Raw genomic sequence first — 23,002 nt, 5'->3', positions numbered from 1 at the left:
TCATTTTTATAATTATGGATTTCCGCAAAGTAACGCCTTATTCAATAAATTTTCTTATACATCTAAATCAATTCAATAAATAGCCTGGCATAGATCGCTCCGTTCCTATGGTTGGATATCTTTTAGACAGTAATTATGTTATAGTCGCCTTTTAACACTCAAGTGTTTTTACCATTTTTTTAATTTCGTTGAAAAAGTCCATCAAAGCATAGTTATACTTAGGTACTTTCACTTTTACATAGTAAATTCATATTTGTTGAATGGTTACTGGAACTGGTCACTGGGACTCAACACCTCCTGTCTCAAGGAGACGGGTGCAGTATCAGTCCTAGGAATTGCGCTGGGTTCAAGAATCTTAAGCGGCACTTTATTTTTTCGTCCTCTTTATATCAACAAAGTACCCAAGTACGTGACCGGTGACCGGTAGGTTGGACATCGTTCTCATGGACGAGGACACGTACCGCGGCCTGCAGATCTTCAACACGCAGGCGCACCCCAGCGGCTTCAAGCGCGGCGTGCAGGGCTCTAACAAGGAGGGCCTCAGTTTGTTCCATCTCTTCAGCAAATGCTACTCCAAGGTGGGACAAGCGCGGCTGAGGTACGGACTTTACGACGCCATATTGCTCAGTAATCAGTAATTCAGTTTTAGAGCAGATTGGTCAGGTAGGTATTATATATATAGTATGTCACAAATTACTGGGCAAATGAGACTTAACATCTTTATTTCTCAAGGTGACCAACGCAATTGTATTGTCGCTCAGAATTTTTCGGATTTTTAAGAATTCTGAGCGGCACTGCATTGTTACGGGCAGGGCGTATCAATTGCCATCAACTGACCATACTGCTTGTCTAATCCCTTATTTCATTAAAAAAAAGTAATAGTGTTCTGTGATACTAGCCCGGCTGTCCCGATAAATGAAGAGATATTAAGGTTTATTTAAGAAGTTAAGATTTAGTTAAAACTGTTAAAAGGGTATTTTAGTACCTGTATGAATGGATTTCATTTTAATTTACTATACTATCTCTTCTATAGTACCTACTTTTATAACAGTGTTTCAGAATAAATATCAGGTGAACTTTTAGTGTTCCCAAGGGTAATTAACACTATTTAAATCACATAAAATGCTTTCTTGAAACAGTTTGAAAAAAATTTAGTTGAAAAAGTATTGCATAATTGAACCAATGCCACTGTCTCTGCGCAATAATAACAAATAGGTACCCATCTTGTTATTTTGTACCAAACATTTCTCACTACCTTACAATCTCAAGGACAAATATTCACAACATCGGTCACTCACATGAAGACAAAATATATTTAAAGTCAAGGTTCTTTTTTCTGTTTATTTTTCACGAGTAGGTGCAACAAAAAATTGTTAGATTCTGCTATCGTTCTTTCCTATGTATGTTTCCCTTGAACAGGCTACTTCTTCGTCACCCAACAACAGATATAGAGACGCTAAGACAACGACAAGATGTGATAGAGTTCTTCATGAAGCCTCAGAGCGACTCCATCATGAGAAATATTTGTTCCTCTCTACGCTACATCAAAAATGTTAATGTAAGTATACTACGTCACTTTCTTTGCCTATCGTTGAGTCAGACAAAGCATGAACTGTTACGTGTATAAATATATATATATATATATATATATATATATATATATATATATATATATATATATATATATATATAAGCAGATATATATATATATATATATATATATATACATAATAGTTATTTATGCAACTGTTGTGTAATAAGGGGTATTAAAACATTTATGAATCCTCTAAAAGATTCTGGAACAGTTAGCTTACTGCTAACATTAAAACACCAGTCCTAGTAGTAACCTAATATCATTAATTACTGATTATTACAAATAAACTAAGTATTAATTAAACAATTATTTATTTTAGTAGTAATTTACATTTTGTATAGTGCAATAATTAAAATTCACTCGAATATAATGTTCTTTTGCCTCGTTTAAAATGAATCGCTCATTTTTTGTAAGCAAAACAATAAAAATATCGAAGGAAAATGGCGGGGATTCGAATAACCTACTTTTTTTTACGGCGCGCGACGTTCTGGGAGTGTGGAGCGCGCGTAAACGAAAATGTTCTTTTTGTGAAATTCATACAGATACCACGCATCGAGCAATAAGAATGTGGTTGTATGTTGAAACTCTTTGCGCGTGAAGGGATAAAAAAAAACATAGGAGTGTTGTTATGAAATTCAGTACAACATTACAACACTATTTTGGATGATGTAATGGTTATTAGAACATTGGGTGTTTTAATGTTGGCAATAAGCTAACTGTTTCAGAATCTTTAATAGAGGATTTAAAGCATGGGTTTAGATAAAGATACTTACCGTTCACCGTCACGTAAATAAGGAAGCTACATTAATAGTTATATATCATAGAAGGCTATTAAAACACGAATGTGGGTAATGAATGTTGGTTTATCACTCACAAATTTTGAATGAATGCGTGCACGAGAATGTCCTTTTTTGAAATTTATAGATACATTAATACTACACATTGAGCGTTACTAGAATAAGAAAAGCAGTTCGATAAGTAGATCCCTGAAAGGATTTAGATTATTAATTAAAGAAAATACTACGGATCTGATCAAATTTAGGAATTATGAATTCATAGGGTATTTCTAATTGCAGGGAATATTAGCAAAAATAAAAGCATTATCAGCCAAAGCTTTCGTTTGGAAATCTCTTTACAATGTAAGTATTACTCCGTGAAATACTGTGATATTCTAATTCTTCTAACTACAACGATAATATAATAGAATGTTAACAACTTCAGACATTATACAACGCAGTGGTGATCAGCGAGATATGTGAGAACGCCAGACGAGCCAGCCAATATCTGGACAAGATCGCTTCCTTCGATACCAACAAGTTGTATGAGGTGCGAAGATTTCTTCACTGTCTATTTTATTGTTTTTTATTATAATTTTTTTATTTTAGGACAATCAAAAGGTCACAATTAATCATTACGAAGCTAAACAAAATGCGGAACGTATTATGTTAAATTGTAGACCAACTTAGAGATTGCCACAGCTTACAAAAGAGATACTAGTTAGAAGCAGAAAAAACGAAAAAGGTTGTTCATTAATTAAGGGCAATTTTAATTAAAATATGTATCAAATTTTTAATCACTCGACATTAATCAATCCATTTATGATAACTGTAACCGTAAGTACAATAGTAAAATAATAAATCTAGTTATGCATTATTGAGATGCGTTTTTACACTTCAGAATTCTGCATAAGATTTATTAGTTACGTACAGACAAACAAATCGTAGCATCAGTACTACTATCAATGTCGTTTTACAATTCAATTAAAAAAGCATAATAAATTCTAATCTCGTTTCAGATGGCGCTTTACATGAACAGAATAATAGATTTTGATCTGTCCAAGTCTGAGGGAAAGTTTACTGTGAAAGTAGGAGTGGACGCTGATTTGGATATGAGTAAGTGTCCAACGTTATACGGGCAGTTAATTCTAATTATTGTACTGCACAATGGGAAAAGTATTTGGGACTAGTAATACCCGACCATGGTTCTATATATAGAACTGCCCATTTGTACCTACTGCCACTAATCCACAATTTTAGCGGTAAAATTTTGTAAATATATAAAATTGTTCACTTGTAACCGGAATGTCAACTACAAACGGCTAGCCGCTAGAGTACCGTTTGGCGATTGATAAAACATTAAACAGTATAAAATAAGTGGGTCCAAGAGATTGTATGAGGGACTTCGTAGACGCAATTAAGTGACGGACTATTACTATAGTGTAGTAGCAGGTGGTCCTTATAATTTAAGTAATTTCCTCTCTTCCTGACTTGTGGAGTGTCGAAGCGTGTAAGCTCTCCTTGCCACCATCGCGATCGTTCCATCGTTCCCCAACTGTGTCCCATGTCTCAATCTCTTGTGTACTTTATTCTTGAAAGATACAAAAATTACAAATATATTAATTAGAAATTTTACAATCATTACTGAAGCTGCCGATCTTTACACCCTTCTCGATACTGTAGTACCCTGAAAAGGCTTTATTTTTTATCCTATCCAATCCTCTTTCTTGTAAAGAAAACTAAACAACGATTTTAACTTCTAAATAGCCTTTGTAACAATTAAGTGGACGGTATCCTATAACAGTAAAACACAAAACAATAGTTGTTAAGACAACATATATTCTAAACTTAGATAATTTTTACGTTTAGATGAGTCTCTTGGTGTCAACCCAACTCTTGGTGAAAACCGATAAAATCAGGCCATGTTTAATACTTTAGTGTGCGTGACAAGCTACGTCTTACACTCGCGATTTGTCACTTTGTGTTAGTGTACGTGAATTGTTCAAAATATGAGGTACAATTATGTCGTGTCGAGTATATCGCGTACATTTTTTTTATCAAAATAAGGGACGAGACGAGCAGTACGTTCAGCTGATGGTAATTGATACGCCCTGCTCATCACAACGCAGTGCCGCTCAGAATTCTTGAAAAACCCCAAATATTCTGAGCGGCACTACAACTGCGCTCGTCACCTTCTGACATAAGATGTTAAGTCTAATTTGTACAGTAATTTCACTAGCTACGGCGCCCTTCAGACCGAACACAGTTATGCATACACATTACTGCTTCACGGCAGAAATAGTCAGCACTGTGGTTCCCATAATCTAGCCGGCATCCTGTGCAAAGGAGCCTCCCACTGGTAAAATAATAATATCTAAGGATAGGATTCAACTTAGGAAAAATTTCTCGGACTAATGAAGGTTCCAATTGAATAATCAGAAAAACAAACAATGGCAAGTCTCCACGGGTTGATGTCAGAGACAGCTAAGGTGGAGATGGAGCGACTGCCCAGCTTCATCGAGGAATGCACCATGCTGTATATGCCGCACCTGGGGTACCTGCTGGGTGTGCGCGCCTGGAGTGATCACCTCACACTCGAACAGAAGGAGCTGCCTGACATGAAGTTTATGGTGAGGCTCTCGAATTATCAGTTTCAAAAGTAGTGAACGAAATAAATAAGATGTAACAGGGACATGCCTTTCAATATCATTCTCCACACTTATCATTATTAGATGAAAATATTTCCTTGTTATCACTGTCATGTGTAAACCTGCTCTTTTACAAATCTTTGCGTATTACTCGCTCAACCATTGAGTTATTTGTCATCTGTTACAGTTTCAAAACAATGACTACATCCATTACAAGAGCAAGGGCTGTGAAGGTAATTATGTAAATTAAATTTGTAACCAAAATTTATGAACGATGCGGGACTCGAATCCGCGACCTTTTGGGTTCCGTGCGAGTAGGTATTCCAACTGAGCAAACCGTTCGAGTGACGTACGGTTCGTAAGTCTTGGTATGCTTTGTTCAACTCTCAGGTTGTGGCTTCATCTTAGTTTCATTTCTTTGATTTATAATATTTTAATAATTATTCTTTTAAGTAGACCGTATGTTTTGCGACTCGAGCAACTTATCGCTACAATCCGTCAATATCTATAAATATATTTGTTATTAAAAACTATAAAATAGCTTGAACGATACTCATATTTAAAACAGAGCTGGACATGATAATAGGCGATACGTACCCGGAGATCGTGGCCCACGAGGCCAGGATCATGATGCGTCTCACCACCATCATACTGGACAACCTGGCCACGCTGGCGACGCTCATCGATATGTGTGCTGAGCTGGACTGGTGAGTACTATCATTATCCATCTGGACATGGTAATAGGAGACACGTACCCGGAGATCGTGGCCCACGAGGCCAGGATCATGATGCGTCTCACCACCATCATACTGGACAACCTGGCCACGCTGGTGACGCTCATCGATATGTGTGCTGAGCTGGACTGGTGAGTACTATCATTATACATCTGGACATGATAATAGGAGACACGTACCCGGAGATCGTGGCCCACGAGGCCAGGATCATGATGCGTCTCACCACCATCATACTGGACAACCTGGCCACGCTGGTGACGCTCATCGATATGTGTGCTGAGCTGGACTGGTGAGTACTATCATTATACATCTGGACATGATAATAGGAGACACGTACCCGGAGATCGTGGCCCACGAGGCCAGGATCATGATGCGTCTCACCACCATCATACTGGACAACCTGGCCACGCTGGCGACGCTCATCGATATGTGTGCTGAGCTGGACTGGTGAGTACTATCATTATACATCTGGACATGATAATAGGAGACACGTACCCGGAGATCGTGGCCCACGAGGCCAGGATCATGATGCGTCTCACCACCATCATACTGGACAACCTGGCCACGCTGGCGACGCTCATCGATATGTGTGCTGAGCTGGACTGGTGAGTACTATCATTATACATCTGGACATGAAAATAGGAGACACGTACCCGGAGATCGTGGCCCACCAGGCCAGGATCATGATGCGACTCCCCACCATCATACTGGACAACCTGGCCACGCTCATCGATATGTGTGCTGAGCTGGACTGGTGAGTACTACCATAATACATCTGGCATGATAATAGGAGACACGTACCCGGAGATCGTGGCCCACGAGGCCAGGATCATGATGCGTCTCACCACCATCATACTGGACAACCTGGCCACGCTGGCGACGCTCATCGATATGTGTGCTGAGCTGGACTGGTGAGTACTATCATTATACATCTGGACATGATAATAGGAGACACGTACCCGGAGATCGTGGCCCACGAGGCCAGGATCATGATGCGTCTCACCACCATCATACTGGACAACCTGGCCACGCTGGCGACGCTCATCGATATGTGTGCTGAGCTGGACTGGTGAGTACTATCATTATACATCTGGACATGAAAATAGGAGACACGTACCCGGAGATCGAGGCCCACGAGGCCAGGATCATGATGCGTCTCACCACCATCATACTGGACAACCTGGCCACGCTGGCGACGCTCATCGATATGTGTGCTGAGCTGGACTGGTGAGTACTATCATAATACATCTGGACATGATAATAGGCGATACGTTCCCGGAGATCGTGGCCCACGAGGCCAGGATCATGATGCGTCTCACCACCATCATACTGGACAACCTGGCCACGCTGGCGACGCTCATCGATATGTGTGCTGAGCTGGACTGGTGAGTACTATCATTATACATCTGGACATGAAAATAGGAGACACGTACCCGGAGATCGTGGCCCACGAGGCCAGGATCATGATGCGTCTCCCCACCATCATACTGGACAACCTGGCCACGCTCATCGATATGTGTGCTGAGCTGGACTGGTGAGTACTACCATAATACATCTGGTATGATAATAGGAGACACGTACCCGGAGATCGTGGCCCACGAGGCCAGGATCATGATGCGACTCGCCATCATCATCATGGACAACCTGGACCTATTATATTATTATTTCTATTTAAATGTTCTAAAAATAAATAAACCCTGGTATTCGAAGCTATTATTACCTATTTTCCTTAAGCGTGTCATGTAAATGCTAAAAATGATAAAATAACTAGTTATATATTATTATTGAATTTCCAAGTAACAAATAAGCGAGTACCGTCTCCTCTTCCCTAATAGCTTAATAGCAATATCGAAAGTCTGCAAAGAGTACAACTTCGTCCGGCCGACCTTAAGTACAGAGAAGGTCATACAGATAAAGCAGGGTCGACACCCGCTGTACTTGCTCACCTGCGACAACTTCGTGGCCAACGACGCCGAGAGCAGTCGCGAGGCGGGCTTCGTGAAGATCCTGACAGGGCCCAACGCGAGCGGCAAGTCTGTCTATATGAAGCAGATAGGTAAGTAATCAACAGTGCGAGATTTCTTTTTTTTTTAATAACGGACGAGAGATTTATGAACGATGCGGGACTCGAATCCGCATCTCTCGGGTTCCGTCCGAGCTATCTTACTAACAGACAACCGTTCGAGTGACGCATGGATCTTGGAATGTCTAGTTCAATACAAGGCAAGACACAAACTAACAAATTATTTAAATTTGGTTTTGTGCCATAGCGAATGACTTAAGATGCCCTATTTACGATGATCAAGCATTCCTTACACATCCTAATGTTGTCTCTAGACATAGAGTTGATGTGCGGACGCTGAGTGCGCCGCGAGGCTCACACCAAGGGGTGCGTTTAGGAATCGATCAGGGGCCCCATTTGCTAGAACCTCCTGCTTGATCCATTGCTGGGCTTTATCGTCAGTCGACAACGTAGTGCTCGTCTTCTCAGGCTGCTGTCCGTTGACTATATATAAAACCAAGGGCATATTGATCACAGAGAAGCTGAAACAACAACTATTAAACTAAAACACCACATTTTTAAAACTTGAAACAGTAAAAAATATCTTCCCCCGGCAAAATACGACTACAACTATTAATTTTGAAAATGCACTTAAATACCTACTTGATAAAAACATAATCTGAGCTTCTTTTTTTTTGACGACCCAAACCTAGTAACCGACTGTTTGATTTCCAAACTGATAGAGTCAATAAAAGAAAATAGCACTACCAAAAATATTCCAAAAAGCAAACGTATCATTAAACCTTGGATTACTACAGGTACATTAAGGTGTATAAAAAATCGGAACAACCTTCAAAAACAAGTTCAACTAGACCCTCACAACGAAATAAAAAGAATTACATATACCCGTTATAGAAATTATTGTAATAAAATAATCAAGAAACTTAAAAGGGAATATGATAGAAAACTACTTAAAAACTCAATTACAAATAAAAAGTTACTTTGGAAGAATATAAAAAACATTACTTTCACCAGTAAAGCTAATCAATTAAATCCCAAACTGACAAATATTAAACCTAATCCTATTGAATCATCAAACTACATAAATTACTATTTCGCTAGCATAGGGCAGAAACTTGCAAAGGAAATAATATTAGGCCCATCAAATATTGAACTAAATCAATTTATAAATAATATTCCTAGACAACTTCAATCATTTGTTTTACTTGATACTGATAGTGATGAAGTGAACAATACCATAACCAACTTAAAATCAAACAGTGCCGCAGGGTGGGACAATATTTCAACCAAGTATATAAAATATGTGAAACTCGTTATTACCCCAATTAAAGTGCACTTAGCTAATCTGTGTTTTAAGACCGGTATTTTACCTGATTTATTAAAGAAAGCTATGATTACTCCTGTGTACAAGGGTGGGGACAGAGACAATATAACAAATTATAGACCCATATCGGTATTACCTGTTTTATCAAAAAACTTAGAAAAAATGCTAAACAAAAGACTTTTAATTTACCTAGAAAAATTTAACATAATATCCTCATCTCAATTTGGCTTTAGGAAGAACTTATCAACGGAAGATGCAGTAATATTCTTAACTTCGCTAATTACAGATCACCTTGACAAAAGAAAAAAGTGCCTATCAGTATTTATTGACCTGAAAAAGGCATTTGACACTGTATCTTTACCCATCTTTGTGCAAAAACTGGAATCAATTGGGATAAGAGGCACACAACTTGCTATTTTTAAAAATTATTTATGTAATAGGAAGCAAAAGGTTTAACTGGGCCAGTGGTCAAGTCAGGATGTTAACGTATCATGTGTTGTTCCACAAGGAAGCGTGTTAGGCCCTACTTTATTTTTAATTTATATCAATGATCTCTGTAATTTACAAATTAATAACGCCAAAATCTTCTCGTATGCCGATGATACGGCGATTGTCTTCGCAGAAGACACCTGGCAAGAAACAAAATGCGCCGCTGAACAAGGGATGGCACTAGTTGAAATACTATTTACTCACAATTAATACAGCTAAAACAAACTACATTTGCCATACCATCTACAAAAACAATCAACCCACAAATGATTTTGAAATTAAAATACACAATTGTGAAGACACTGCTAGTACTAACTGTAACTGTCCCAAGATTAGCAAAGTGCATGTCACGAAATGCCTGGGTGTTATGGTTACCCAACGGCTTTCCTGGTTTCTTCAAATTGAATATGTTAGCGCCAGGATTAGAAAATTTATCTGGATATTTAAGTCTCTTAGGTACATAGCTCCCAAGTATTCACATAAAAATAAGGCCCCTCAGAAATACTTACTGCATGACATATATATAGCTCTAGTTCAATCTGTTACTGTATATTGTATCGCAGTATGGGGTGGTGCTGTTAAATCAAGATTACTGGAAGTGGAAAGAGCCCAAAGAGCACTTTTAAAGGTTATGCACTTTAAGCGACAACGTTTTTCTACAGAACGCTTGTATCAGCTTTGTAACCTATTAACTGTCAGAAAGTTATATATTGTACAATGTGTTCTAAAATTGCATAAAACAATAACATACGATCCTAATATTGAACACAAACGAAGAAAAGACAAAGTTGCCTTTGTTACACCATTTAGGACGGAGTTCTATAGCATGCAGTATAAATGTCGTGCGGCATTTCTTTATAATAAAATAAACAAACAGTTACATATATATAAAAGAAACGCCCATGAATGTAAAATTGCATTGACCGCCTGGATACTACCACTAAATTATGATGATACTGAGTTGCTCTTACGAGACATACGCTAAAACACACATACACACACAAACACATACTTACACACACACACACGCACGCACGCACACGCACATTTAAAATATTATTGTTCTCTAAGTATGTTATTTTAAGGCTAAGAAAGAGCGGAGCCTCCTGGCACAAGCATTCTTTATATGCTTAAAATGAGGTTCTTGCCACTATTTATTATGGAGAATTTGTTAAAACTAATAAAGAATTTTATTTTTACTAATTTTTTTTAAACAACAGTACACTATAGACGGCGTAGGCATAAAGTTGGTCACTGAAACCAGAATGCTGGGTCTGATTATTGACCACAGGTTGCCCTTTAAACAATATGTCGCTGACTTTCCTGAACGGCACCAGCAATTTAAAGCCTACTGTCAATTACGGATAAGACAACCTGGAATCTGAAGCAAGAAGTGGTTAAGACCATCTACATCGCTACTATTTTAACCTTTTCTTTTTATTTCCCTCAGTCGTTAAATTGCCATAATTTACTATACTCGAGCTTCTGTTAGTTCTAATAATCGAATAATATTTGATATTTTCTATAATAATATTTGAATTTATGAACTATACGGAACTCAAATCCGTGATCTCTTGGGTTCCGTCTGAGCGCTCTTAACACTGGGCCAACCGTTCGTCCGTTCGATTACTACACCTTTCATAAATTTTGGTTAAGAGAAATTTTTCTTTGAGATATATTGAACTCATGTACTATATATTTTTAACTTCCTGTATATAATGTACTTATTTTGTTGTAGGTCTAATCGTATATCTTTCACATATTGGTAGTTTCGTGCCGGCTGACTCGGCTACCATCGGCATAGTCTCCCATATTTACTCCAGAATTGAATCAACAGAATGTATAGCGGCTCATATGTCTGCCTTCCTCATAGATTTAAAGCAGGTAATTATAGTAATTTCACAAAACTTTTATTTCTTCATAAAACACTAGCTTCATTCAACATTCATAACAGGTATTCAGTTGAGAAAGAAAAAATCTTTGAAAAAAAAATTACCGCATATTGTCTCGTGTTGCTGTGCTGTGTGTCGTGTCCACACGTACTAATGTTCATTTAGAAAAAGCAAGCAATTTAAACCACTAGCAATGACGACCAGATAGGTAATGTCTCTTTGTGTTGCTGTTCATAAATCGTTTAAAACCAATCGTAAGAATCCAGAAGCGTTTTCTTTATCACTTGGCTTTCTCAATTGGGAAATCTAGATCACTCGCAACATACCTACACTGAAAGACTTACTTACATATTTTAATATACTAACTCTGGAACAACGTAGGGACATATTCGATTTACTTATACAAAAGTATTAATAACGTTTATCACAACTCTTTTCTTGTGTCTAGGTTTAATTTAGAGTGCCTAGATGCCCACGTACACCTGTGAACTTATTTGAAACACCATCTCGCAGAATTATTTTAGGGACCAATTCACGTGTGTCGCGATTATGCAAAATTATAAACGATTATAAATGCTTAGACCCATTCAGAGATTCGTTGACAAGGTTTCACAAAAACGTAAAAAAATATATTGTAAATAAATAATTAATGTGTATCCTTGATTTGTTTAGTACCTACATCTTGACTAGTTTGGTAGATTTTGTTAATTTCCTAATTTCACTACACCATAGAATAGTTGGCAATACATACTGTCCACTTCAATAAAAAAACAAGCAATTGATGTAAACCACTGACAATGACTACCACATAGTGCCTCAACAGTTGCTGCTCCGCGTATAAGGCTGCCCGCACATATACGTAGGTAGGTACATATGTACCTACATTATCCACTGTTAAAACTAAACTCAAACTCAGATGTCACTCGCACTGCAAGAGTCCACTAGCAACTCACTGTTGCTGGTGGACGAGTTCGGCAAGGGCACCTCGGAGACGGATGGTCTAGCCCTGCTGGCCGCGTGTCTCAACACGTTGCTGTTCCGCGCAGAAGAATGCCCGCACATACTGCTCTCCACTCACTTTTTGAACATCAAACAGTATATTGTAGATACATCCATTGTTCGATTTATGGTGAGTTATATTTGTATGTTATAAAAATATAATAATATACTTAATTTTCCTGGTCTATGTGGCAAATGATTAATATCTACCTTTAGTCAACATATCCCCAAATATGAAATCGTACTCCGTAAAAAGACCAGAGGCATCAACATATAGGGGCTCTCTGAGCCTGCTGCTTTCTGTATAAAACACTTTGTTCAATACTGAGCGCAGCAGCTTTTGACTGTGGCAAGAGACATGATTTCTCATGAGAATTCAGAAAAACTTCACCGAAATAGAAGTATTTTTGTGTGGAATTTGAGGGCAATCTACTTCACGGGTCGGTACAGTCGCTGCTACAGTATTTTCTTTTCTCAACCGACATTTCACGGGGACCGTCCGTTTAGTTGAGCGCCACCATTAATTACTATAGCGCTGAATGGTGTCTCTTTCCCACCTCATTGGATGCAACACATTGAGTAGTTTATTTTAATATTTTTATCGTTTGTAAATTGCATACGATGGATAACTTCGACAAGGAAAGGTTTATTATTGAAATTCAAAGTAAAAAATTTGGGATAGTTCCACATCAGAATATTCCGATATAGAATTTAAAATAAATGGTGGGAGGAAGTTGTAGATATGTTTAGAGAACAGGAGCATACCGTTGAGTAAAGAAGGAGCTCTTTTCTTACGTACAACAGTAGTATTGCTCTCTCTTCGAGGTCCATTACAGTCTCAGTGTGGTGTGGCGACTCTGGTGCCTAGTTTGGTAGCTTATGGACACCACGGTGGCGCAACCAGGTGTCCCGGTGAAAATAGCCCGAAAGAATGAAGCTTTATTTCACTACATTATCACTTAACATTTTGTTAATTATTGTAATTGTATATTGTAGGGTCTTTTATTTAATAATGTAGCAGTTATCATCGATTGTGTTACATCATAATTGCATGTCTCTCAAGACGAAACATGTGCCTACTGTTAAATTGTAACAACTTTACTTGCGAAAGTTTCTGGCAAATACAGAACTTTGACTTTAGTAATGTGTATCTATATATATATCTACGGCAGAGTTTGGAGCACATGGTAGTGAATGGTGCACCGGTGTACCTGTATCGCGCGGTACCCGGCTCGGTGGAGAGCAGCTTCGCGGGGCAACTAGCGGCCGCCAGCGGGGTTCACCGCACGGTGGTGGACAGAGCCGCGAGGGTCAGACAAGCCATCGCGGTATGTCATCTAAGCGGCAATCATAGATCATTTATACGTCTACATACACTGTGACAGCTGTGAACTCGTCGAAAATAATAACGGCGAACTGTTTACCTCTGTTGCAGCAACTCACACACACTACAACAAAGTGACATCCATATCGCGAGTGTAAGACGTAGCTTGTCACGCACACTAAAGTTTTTTTTTATTAAACTAAGGGACGAGACGAGCATGAGGTTCAGTTGATGGTTATTGATAAACCCTGCCCATTACAATGTAGTGTCGCTCAGAATTCTTGAAAAACCCAAAAATTCTATCAATTACCATCAGCTGATTGTCTTGTTCATCTCGTCCCTTATTGTCATAAAAATAATTAAATAATTAATTAATGATTAAAATAATTGTGTGCTCGTATGCATCAACCATCAATTGTTTTTTCTAAGCACTGTGATATTATATAACAATTTTAACGGCGTTCCGACGTACTTTAAGAATTTTGTAAAAGTATGTTTTGAATGCTATCTATTTCTACTTCCAGAACAACAAACTCCCCGAAGCAAACCCTAGAAAGGCGAGGCTGTACAACATGATCCAGCGAATGAAACACGAATTATTACAAACGAAGTATAATTAAATATCTGAGATACTTAGCAACGAATTATTAATAAAATTTTATATAAAAAAAACAATTTAAATAGCCATAATATATAGTCTCCAGCACGGATCTTGAGCGGTGTCAACAAACATAGGGAGGGGTATCAGCTGATCGCACGCAAATTGTGTGCGTCTGTCGGTTTACCTGCTCACTGATGTCGCTGACCGCTCAAGGTTCGTACCGGTGTCTCCTTCATTTAATAAATATGGAATGATTCGCTATTAACATAATATAGTATTAAATATTAATAAATTATATTTACATAATAATTACATACTATATTTAAATAGAGAGAATATAAAAAATACATCGAAATGCTAATCACTTGTACTCTAACAAATAAAGTAATATCTTCACCTACACTTATACTTTATCCAAATTATTTGAGTTTTCTTTATTGTTAATTCCGCCAATATTTGCCTTTCAACAATTCGACACGTGTTTCGCCTCTACACGAGGCATCCTCAGGACATTGAGTAGACTGGAGTCTATAGGCAGTCTCGTGCCAGATTTTGGCGACTCAACATGTCCTGGGGATGCCTCGTGTAGAGGCGAAACACGTGTCGAATTGTTTAAAGACAAATATTGGCGGAATTAAAACACTAAGGAAAACTCAAATCATTTGGATAATTATGGATTTCAGCAAAGTAACGCCTACTTCAATAAAATTACTTATACTTTAGATATTACAAATATTAAACACACATACATGAATTACAAATTGTGACAAGACAACACTGAATATAGGATATGTCAAAATAAGCCAACTTTACAATTTTTAGGCCAATATATATTTTTATTCAACTCTTTATAGCAAAAACAGAATCCCTTGTGAGTATAAGGGGATTTTATGAAGCAATTCTAAAGACCAATAGACGCATTCTAGCATCGTCAGAGTAAACGTAACTTATACGAGATAAATGCCTGGAGCCGAGTCCATTTTTAAGGAATATAAATAATGGATCCATGATTTTCCATGTTTTATCAAATCACTTTTGACTATATTGCCGTGTTGATTGACTAACAATTATGTTATTAGATATATTTGTATAAACAGCGTGGTGCTACAATGGCTATATTAAAAAAACACACGGGTAGAACTACTTAACCGTTATCATAAAAACATTCATATTAATTCACCAAAATAAACCTATTTTCCATAAAATCATTTCGGAAAAACCTATAAGAAATCTAGTAGCCGCGACCTAGCATAGGCACTCACATCTACTTCATGCCGTCTTATGTGACCACTTAAGGATGATTAAAATTTTGTTTCCTAAACATATAAATTGTTTGTTTCAAAATTTAAAAATTTCAATTATTTACCTTAAATTTTCGAATTATTTTTTTATATAACCGTAATATTTAAGATCTCTACCCGTACGTTCATTTATAATGTCGCCATTATAGCACCATCCTGTATATCGTTAAAAGGCTGGTATATTGTTACATAGCAACGATGATCATTTTCGTGGTTTTATTAAATTGAAAGTTGTGGCCGATATGGTAATCATACACATTAGTGAGAGTGGACTTCTGGCCAGCTCACCAGAGGTCGTCTCACATGGTCTTCATCTGCTGCATGAGGTCCTCGAGGGACAGCTCCGAGGCAGCCACAGCACCGCCCGTACTGGACTCCGGTGTGCTTTCTACAGGCACGCTGTACGCCACCTGCCAATCACGGGTTTACATTACACATAGAAAATAATCACTTGCACGAAATTATTTGTTAAACGCGCTTACCTTTACCCCCGACTGCACCCACGTTTTTTCCCAAGAGTGGTTAAAAGGCATTTATTTTCTCAAAATTTATTCCTTTAGAATTCTTTTTGATGTCATTTCTAATATACTAGACACTACTACCGCTCTAAATGGCGCTCTGAGAGGGAAGAAGCGGCGCAAGAAACTCTCCCAGCACTTAAGTGCTGTTAAGTGCGGTTAACCGCGAAACTGCTTGGGACTCAGAAACCACGATTATAAACCGCGAAATCACCCACGATTTTCACATTTTGAATATGCATTTCACATGAACAATGTATTGTTGCATTGAAACAAACAAACAAAAATATTTCTATTTTGTAGGTAAATTGCATTACACTTCAAATAAATAGTAATTTTTTCATACAGGAAGGCAGATATCCTTTGAGAAAAACGAGCAAGAAACTCTAAGGTTGCTTTTTTCAAAACAGAATGGTATTACAGATTCTTATTTTCAATTTAATTTTACTATTATTACAATTGACGCTAAGAATCACAAAATAAAAGACGTCAACTAAAATTTTACAAATATTGGGTCCATCCACTAACTAGCCGCAACTTGGAATTTTTTTTCGTAAGAGAGATGAGAACATCCAGACAAATTTTTCAATTACTATTGGATGTCAGTAGCCAGCTTCTATAAAATTTTGCACAATGTGCAACCATATCACCTTGAGAGATACAAAATTAGGATTCTAGAATAAACTTTCGTAGATTGACCACATTTGAATGGCGCGACAACACGACAATTCTTCGCGACGGTCCGCCAAATACTAGTCGAAAAGCAGCCCTCGGTTACACATTTTTTTTTATTAAAATAAGGGTCGAGACGATCAGGACGTTCAGCTGATGGTAATTGATGAATTGATAGTGCCGCTCAGGATTCTTGAAATGCCCAAAAATTCTGAGCGACACTACAACTGCGCTCGTCACCTTCAGATATAAGATTTCAAGTCTCATTTGCCCAGTAATTTCACTAGTTACGGCGCCCTTCAGACCGAAACACAAGAATGCTTACACATTACTGCTTCTCGGCTGAAATAGGCACTGTTGTGGTACCCATAATCTAGCCGGCATTCTGTGCAAATAAGCCTCCCACATTGTTTACCCATTAAATTCTATGAATTACAAATTTATGGCGGTTTTTTTGTCACGACAATTTGGTAACATTTCACGGTTTTATAATCAGTCGAGTGAAAAAACCACAAGTGCGGCCGCTTGTATTCGTTTTACCGCAGCGGTTTAATCATAGTGCTTAAAAGAATAATATCAAACTGTGTGTGAAACATATCAACGACTATTCAAATTTATAAATAGTTTAAACCAAAAACTAGAAAGAAATAATAAGTAAAAATAAAAACAAAAATTAATTGATCAAATGCCAAAAATTATCCCTGGAAAGCATGTTACCATTTGTGATAATTATTAATCTATTAGCATTAAAAGTAATCAGTAGTTAGCGATATTACATATTATTTTACACTAAAAGGTTGGCACAATTAGCAAATAAAGTTGAACAGCTCACCTGGACACCGTCCACCAAGCTCAATGTGCTGGTCTCTTCATCGGGAGAGTTCTCGTCTACCAAGCTGATACCTGCATGTTTTCAAAATACCATTTAAGAATATATAACAATAGTGTAAGCGACATGCTCATCGGCCCGCGTCATTCTTAATTTGAAGCTCCGCGTATATATGTCGCAGGTATATTGTCAAAGCCGTGATATTATAATTCCACTAGTGATATTATAATTAAACGGTACATTGTCAATCGACTTCATTTCCTACAATTTAACGGCCTTTTATCTAAAATTCAAAGTTTGCCAGTAATAAAATAATAGACTCACAAAGAAAGCTTCGACCTATATCTAAAAACCTTCTAACTGTTGTATATCAATCATGTCAAGAGATTCATGTGCTCCGCGACTCTTGAATCATTTACTGGGGCGTGTATTGTAAACACTCCTCCAAAAAAATACTTCATAAGATTATTGTGAAACAATCAAAAACCTCTTCACAACGTCTCTAAAATTAGAAGCCATGCTGCATAAGTGCAGAAGATTAAAACGCAAGATTTAAATAGCAAAAATTTAAAAAGTTAAGTTTGTGAAAAAAAAAGTTGCCGATCTTATAAATTCGAAAACATTTTTTTTTGTCATTCTATTTCAGTTTTAACTTTTTTAATTTTTTTTTTATGGCGGCGAGCAGTCGGAATCTTTTCTTTAGCAATAAACCGTCTTCAATTTCAATTTTTTTCTATCTATTTAGAGGTTTAAGATCTTATGTTTAGTTTGAAGTCGTTGTTAAGCACTTTATAGTTTAAATGTAAAAATATCCGGACGACCGAGCCTTGCTCGGATTTTTAAGAATGTACAAAACTTGAACAAAAAAAAACTAATAGGACATCTGGATTCGAACCGGGGTCTTCTGCTTTCCGGATCACCCAATGTCCCATCTGAGCTATAATAGTCTTGTATATAGTGGCGAAATTTACCTTTGTATTCTAATGTTATTGTAGCTGTTTCTCATTCAAACATGGATAAAACCATTTTTTTTAAATTGAAACCTAGCTAGATCGATTTATCACCCCCGAAATCCCCTGCATACTTAATTTTATGAAAATCGTTGGAGCCGTTTCCGAGATTCAGATTATATTTATATATATACAAGAATTGCTCGTATAAAGATATAAGATATGTAATATTATGTAAAGAGTTTATTAATACATAACATTATACCTAATACTGTAGCATATAAGTGTAAAAAAAGTTCATATAATTTAAATTTCATATTAAAATAGAAATTTATTTATTGTATCAAGATCAAGAGCGACATTAATTGAACCCAACAGTGGGTTTCTTCATTTTTGATGTTCACACATTTTTATTTATCGATATTTTATCGATATTATAGTGGCAAGCACAACCTTACTGGAATAAAAAAACGGCTGCATACGGATTTGAATTGAAGTTGACAGCCGCATGTCGTCTCTTTCTATCACACTCCTAGGTGTGTTTGATGAAGGAGTGCAATTAATTAGAAAGTATATTGAATGAACATTACTCCGAGAACATTGTAGTGACAGTTAAAATATAACAACAAAATATAGCAAATTGTACTCAGTAGGTATGTAGGATACAACTATAACTGAGTGGACTCCAGTTTTGGAAGACCACAGCCACATTAAGTTTTGCTTTTTTTCTTTTGTATTAAGTAAGTTAAGTATTTAGATTAAGCATATATATTTTGTTCTCATTAACTTTTTTTGTGTGCATGTGTCAGTTTTTCTTCCAAAATAAATTCATTTACAACAAGTACTACAACAAGCTCACCCCACTGGTTTTCGTGGTGCACGGGCCCCGCGTCCTCCGTGACCTCGGTAGCCAGCTCCACGCGGGGCCTGCCCTGGGCCTCCGTCTGCCGCAGCCGGCAGTACGCTTCCTCACACTGTGGGTTGGGCTGCACACACACACACACACAAAACTTACCCACTATATTAATGTATACTTGTATTTTTCATCGTCATCGTGGAGCTGACGATACTATTTCTTATATATATTATGTTTGTGAATGAAATGTTTCGTTGATTCTGTTCTGTTTCGTCATCTCACCCTCTGTTATGTAATTGCTAATATTCTCCAGATTATCGCTTGTTTTTCTTACATCACTTTGTATATTATAACATAGTACTTTATTTACCAACGAAAGAATAATAGCTATTCCTACGTGAGCTTCAAGTTTTTTATAGATGGTGCATGCTCCGACTTAAAAATATATATGATTTACTCTTTTTCTTCTGCATATCAATTATAATATGCTACAAATTGGCGGCATTCGTTGCTATATTATAGACAACAGCACGAGCCATGCCAACATTGGTATCTAAAATCGTGCCATGCACTTTCCATCCTGTCCTTGTGTCCATCATGGTCACTTGCCCATCTAATAAAATTGATACATTAATTATACAAGCATTCGGATGTCATTGATGATTTGTGTGAATTATAGCACTAAATAATAAGTCTAGTACCTTGAGAGTCATTGTGGGGAAGAAGTCGGTGAGAGCACTGTAGCCCAGGTAGTAACTCACGTTTCCGAACCCCAGCAGGTGCTTTAGTGTGTTTTGTACTGCAAACATCACATCATCTTCATTCATTATGCCATGTATTCATGTGGTATTTTACCAATTGATAACCATCAAAATCAAGAAGGATACCTTTACTGATACTAAGGTATTTTGACTTTACTTTAACTTCAGAGATACTAAGGTATTGGTTTATCATAAATGAAACATACTTTTAAAATAGGGAGGGTGTCCACACTAAGTCTATCAATCATTGGTGAGGCAGTAGAATACGAGGCTAAACCAATTATTAAATTTAAAGACTAAAAGGCATGTATTTTCTCAAAATCGATTTCTTTAGAATTCTTTTTGATGTCATTTCTAATATAATAGATACTACTACCGCTTCGGAAACAAATGGTGCTCTGAGAGATAGGAAGCGATATTCCTTACTTCTGGAATTAATTATACATATTCATTACCTAAGAAACCGGCAACAATTCCCATAGTCGTGGGGAGACTGGCTGCACACACTCCATCTTTTTTCAATGTCTTCTCATCTATCTTAGATGCAACTACCAGAGGTGGGGCACACTAAAACATAAATATTTAAGTCTGTTTACTCAAAAAAAAAATATGCTGTAAGAATAAAACATTTATTATATTTAGTTATGTGACTTGAAGTGAATTTGACTTTTTATTAAGTGCAAAATCATAATCATAAAATTAACATATAGAACTTTTTTAGGTTACTTAAAAAGTTACCTTTATATCTTTGTATGCATTAGCAACAATAAGGATCATGATCAAACTCACCGCAAAACAAGCAGTTTCTCCAGGCACAATAAACTGTATGTGTCCAGAGACAGCATTTTCACTCACTCCAGACTCAAACCAACGCTGATTTAATTCATTGCATGCTGTGTTGATGGCCATGCGAGCCTCAAAGTTGTCAACACAACTCAGCACTAAGTCAACAGGCCCACCAATAAGGCTACCCTTGCTAAAAATTTAACAGTTTTTAATCATACTATTTGCCTACCTTGCTACTAATAATTTTCAATGGCAAGAATTCTTATTTATCCAAAAATAATGCGGGGAAATTTCTTGAGGCCCTTCTTCTCTCTCAGAGTGTATCCGTTATTTTCAAAGTGGTGGCAGTATTAGAAATTACTTTAAAAATAATTCTAAAGGAATCAAGTTTGAGAATATAAATGCCTTTTATGCCTTTTTACCTGACAGAATCACAGAACTTTTGAAAGTTGTCAACAGTTGTTATGTTATAGTTGTGTGCCTCTATTGCAACATCCGGGTTAATAGCCTGGAGGGTGGCGGCAGCAGCATCTACCTTGCTCAGACCAGCCTGATGTGGCTGGAAGAACAGCCGGTTCATATTGGCTAGCTCCACTTTGTCATAATCAAATAAAATCAACTGAAAAATAAAAATTAAATAATGAATTAATGTATATACTACAGATACATATTGATGATTAGCTGAACAATGATCTCTTTGACAATTATTTCATTTAAACAGAAACCAGTTTCCAGAAATTTACCAGTGGGAAGTGCATGGCAGCTAGTGAAATTACTGGGCAAATGAGACTTAACATCTTATGTCTCAAGGTGATGAGCACAATTGTAGTGCCACACAGAATTTTTGCTATTTGCAAGAACCCTGAGTGGTATTGCATTGTTATGGGCAGGGCATAACAATTATATCAGCTGAACATCCTGCTTGTCTCATCCCCTACTGTCATAAAAAAAAATAAAAAAAAAAACTGTCAAATTATTTATGGTTACACTATGTAACATTCACACATATGATCATCTTAGAACTCAAGACAACTCAGTTCTGCTGAATATGGATGTAAGAAAAATTGGAAAAAAACAAATGATGCTTCATATATTTCCGGAATTTTCATTGATATAAATAAAAATAGTTTATTCCATATTATTTGTTACCTGCATAAAATATAACTTGCTTATAGACAGTCAAGTCAGAAAGTCTATTAAAAATGCAATTTGTTAAAGCTCTGTTATTTGTATCGTAATAATAAATTAAACACATATTCTGCACAAAGATTTCTCAGTTACCTTGCCAATGCCACACCTGGTGAGCATCTCAGCTGTTACACTACCAACTCCCCCCACACCCACCACTGCTACTGACAATTCTCTGATCTTCTCATAGTTGTCCACTATACCCATTCGCTTCAGAGCCATTAACCGGCTGCAATGTTCAAACATTAGACATAATTAAAACTTTATTGTAGTATACAGTATTATTTCAGATGATTCAACTCATGAAATCCTCTTTTAATTAAAAATGTTTTCCTACTAACTAGTCCTACCATATTGTAGAGATTTAAATTAGTAATAAGCAAAATACAAACACCAAGCCATTGTTACTTTATAGGTAAGATTCTTTAGTTACCATTTTAAGCGTTCTTATTAAAAATATCATTGCAAAACAAAAAATACCTGTAAGGGTTCGAGTCCACGACTTCAGAGGACATAACTTGAATCTTTTCACGAGCAGGCACTGCATTTTTCTGTGCAGCAGCTAACTTTGCCTCCAACTCACTCACTTTTTTCTGCAGTTCCTCTACACTTGCCATTTTAAATAAGTTTTAACTTTTAGTAGTAGTAAGAAGTAAGAACTTTGAAAATTGAGTATTTGAGTAGCCAATATCAATAAGAGTCAATATTCAGTAGGTGACCAATAGAAAACCTCAAGT

The 23,002-nt window shown here is 36.9% G+C and overlaps 2 protein-coding genes across 3 annotated transcripts in view; one reads left to right on the top strand and one right to left on the bottom strand.

Moving 5' to 3' along the window:
- Positions 1-14,475, top strand: part of LOC126976323 (mutS protein homolog 5-like) — a 20,225-nt gene extending 5,750 nt beyond the window's left edge. The window contains exons 6-17 of one of the 2 annotated variants that reach the window (XM_050824605.1): positions 428-598; positions 1,420-1,558; positions 2,671-2,733; positions 2,816-2,920; positions 3,390-3,486; positions 4,810-5,000; positions 5,206-5,251; positions 5,587-5,725; positions 7,588-7,808; positions 11,327-11,472; positions 13,652-13,807; positions 14,328-14,475. In XM_050824605.1, coding sequence (XP_050680562.1) covers positions 428-598; positions 1,420-1,558; positions 2,671-2,733; positions 2,816-2,920; positions 3,390-3,486; positions 4,810-5,000; positions 5,206-5,251; positions 5,587-5,725; positions 7,588-7,808; positions 11,327-11,472; positions 13,652-13,807; positions 14,328-14,423 — 1,570 coding nt within the window. In that variant the 3' untranslated portion in view covers positions 14,424-14,475. Of the gene's footprint in view, positions 1-427; positions 599-1,419; positions 1,559-2,670; positions 2,734-2,815; positions 2,921-3,389; positions 3,487-4,809; positions 5,001-5,205; positions 5,404-5,586; positions 5,726-7,587; positions 7,809-11,326; positions 11,473-13,651; positions 13,808-14,327 lie in introns of those variants that run through there. The other variant, XM_050824606.1, reaches the window with a different exon arrangement.
- On the bottom strand, positions 14,400-23,002 carry LOC126976329 (ubiquitin-like modifier-activating enzyme 5). Its single transcript, XM_050824621.1, has 9 exons — positions 22,746-23,002; positions 22,359-22,494; positions 21,500-21,696; positions 21,081-21,267; positions 20,747-20,858; positions 20,232-20,329; positions 19,534-19,660; positions 17,728-17,798; positions 14,400-16,115 (listed from the first exon to the last, which is right to left on the bottom strand). The coding sequence occupies exons 1-9, from the start codon at positions 22,880-22,882 to the stop codon at positions 16,005-16,007; spliced, it is 1,176 nt and encodes a 391-aa protein (XP_050680578.1). The 5' UTR covers positions 22,883-23,002; the 3' UTR covers positions 14,400-16,004.

Source organism: Leptidea sinapis, chromosome 40 (genome assembly GCF_905404315.1).
Source record: "Leptidea sinapis chromosome 40, ilLepSina1.1, whole genome shotgun sequence".
Classification (NCBI taxonomy): Eukaryota; Metazoa; Arthropoda; class Insecta; order Lepidoptera; family Pieridae; genus Leptidea; species Leptidea sinapis.
Note: the sequence above shows the minus strand (reverse complement) of the source record. Positions and strands in the feature narration are given on the sequence as shown.

Coding starts and splice junctions, on each gene's coding strand:
- LOC126976329 (XM_050824621.1), bottom strand. CDS start 22,882: ATGGCAAGTGTAGAGGAACTGCAGAAAAAAGTGAGTGAGTTGGAGGCA. Junction 22,495..22,745: donor GTGGACTCGAACCCTTACAG/GTATTTTTTGTT, acceptor TGAACATTGCAG/CCGGTTAATGGCTCTGAAGC. Junction 16,116..17,727: donor GCTTGGTGGACGGTGTCCAG/GTGAGCTGTTCA, acceptor CGTGATTGGCAG/GTGGCGTACAGCGTGCCTGT.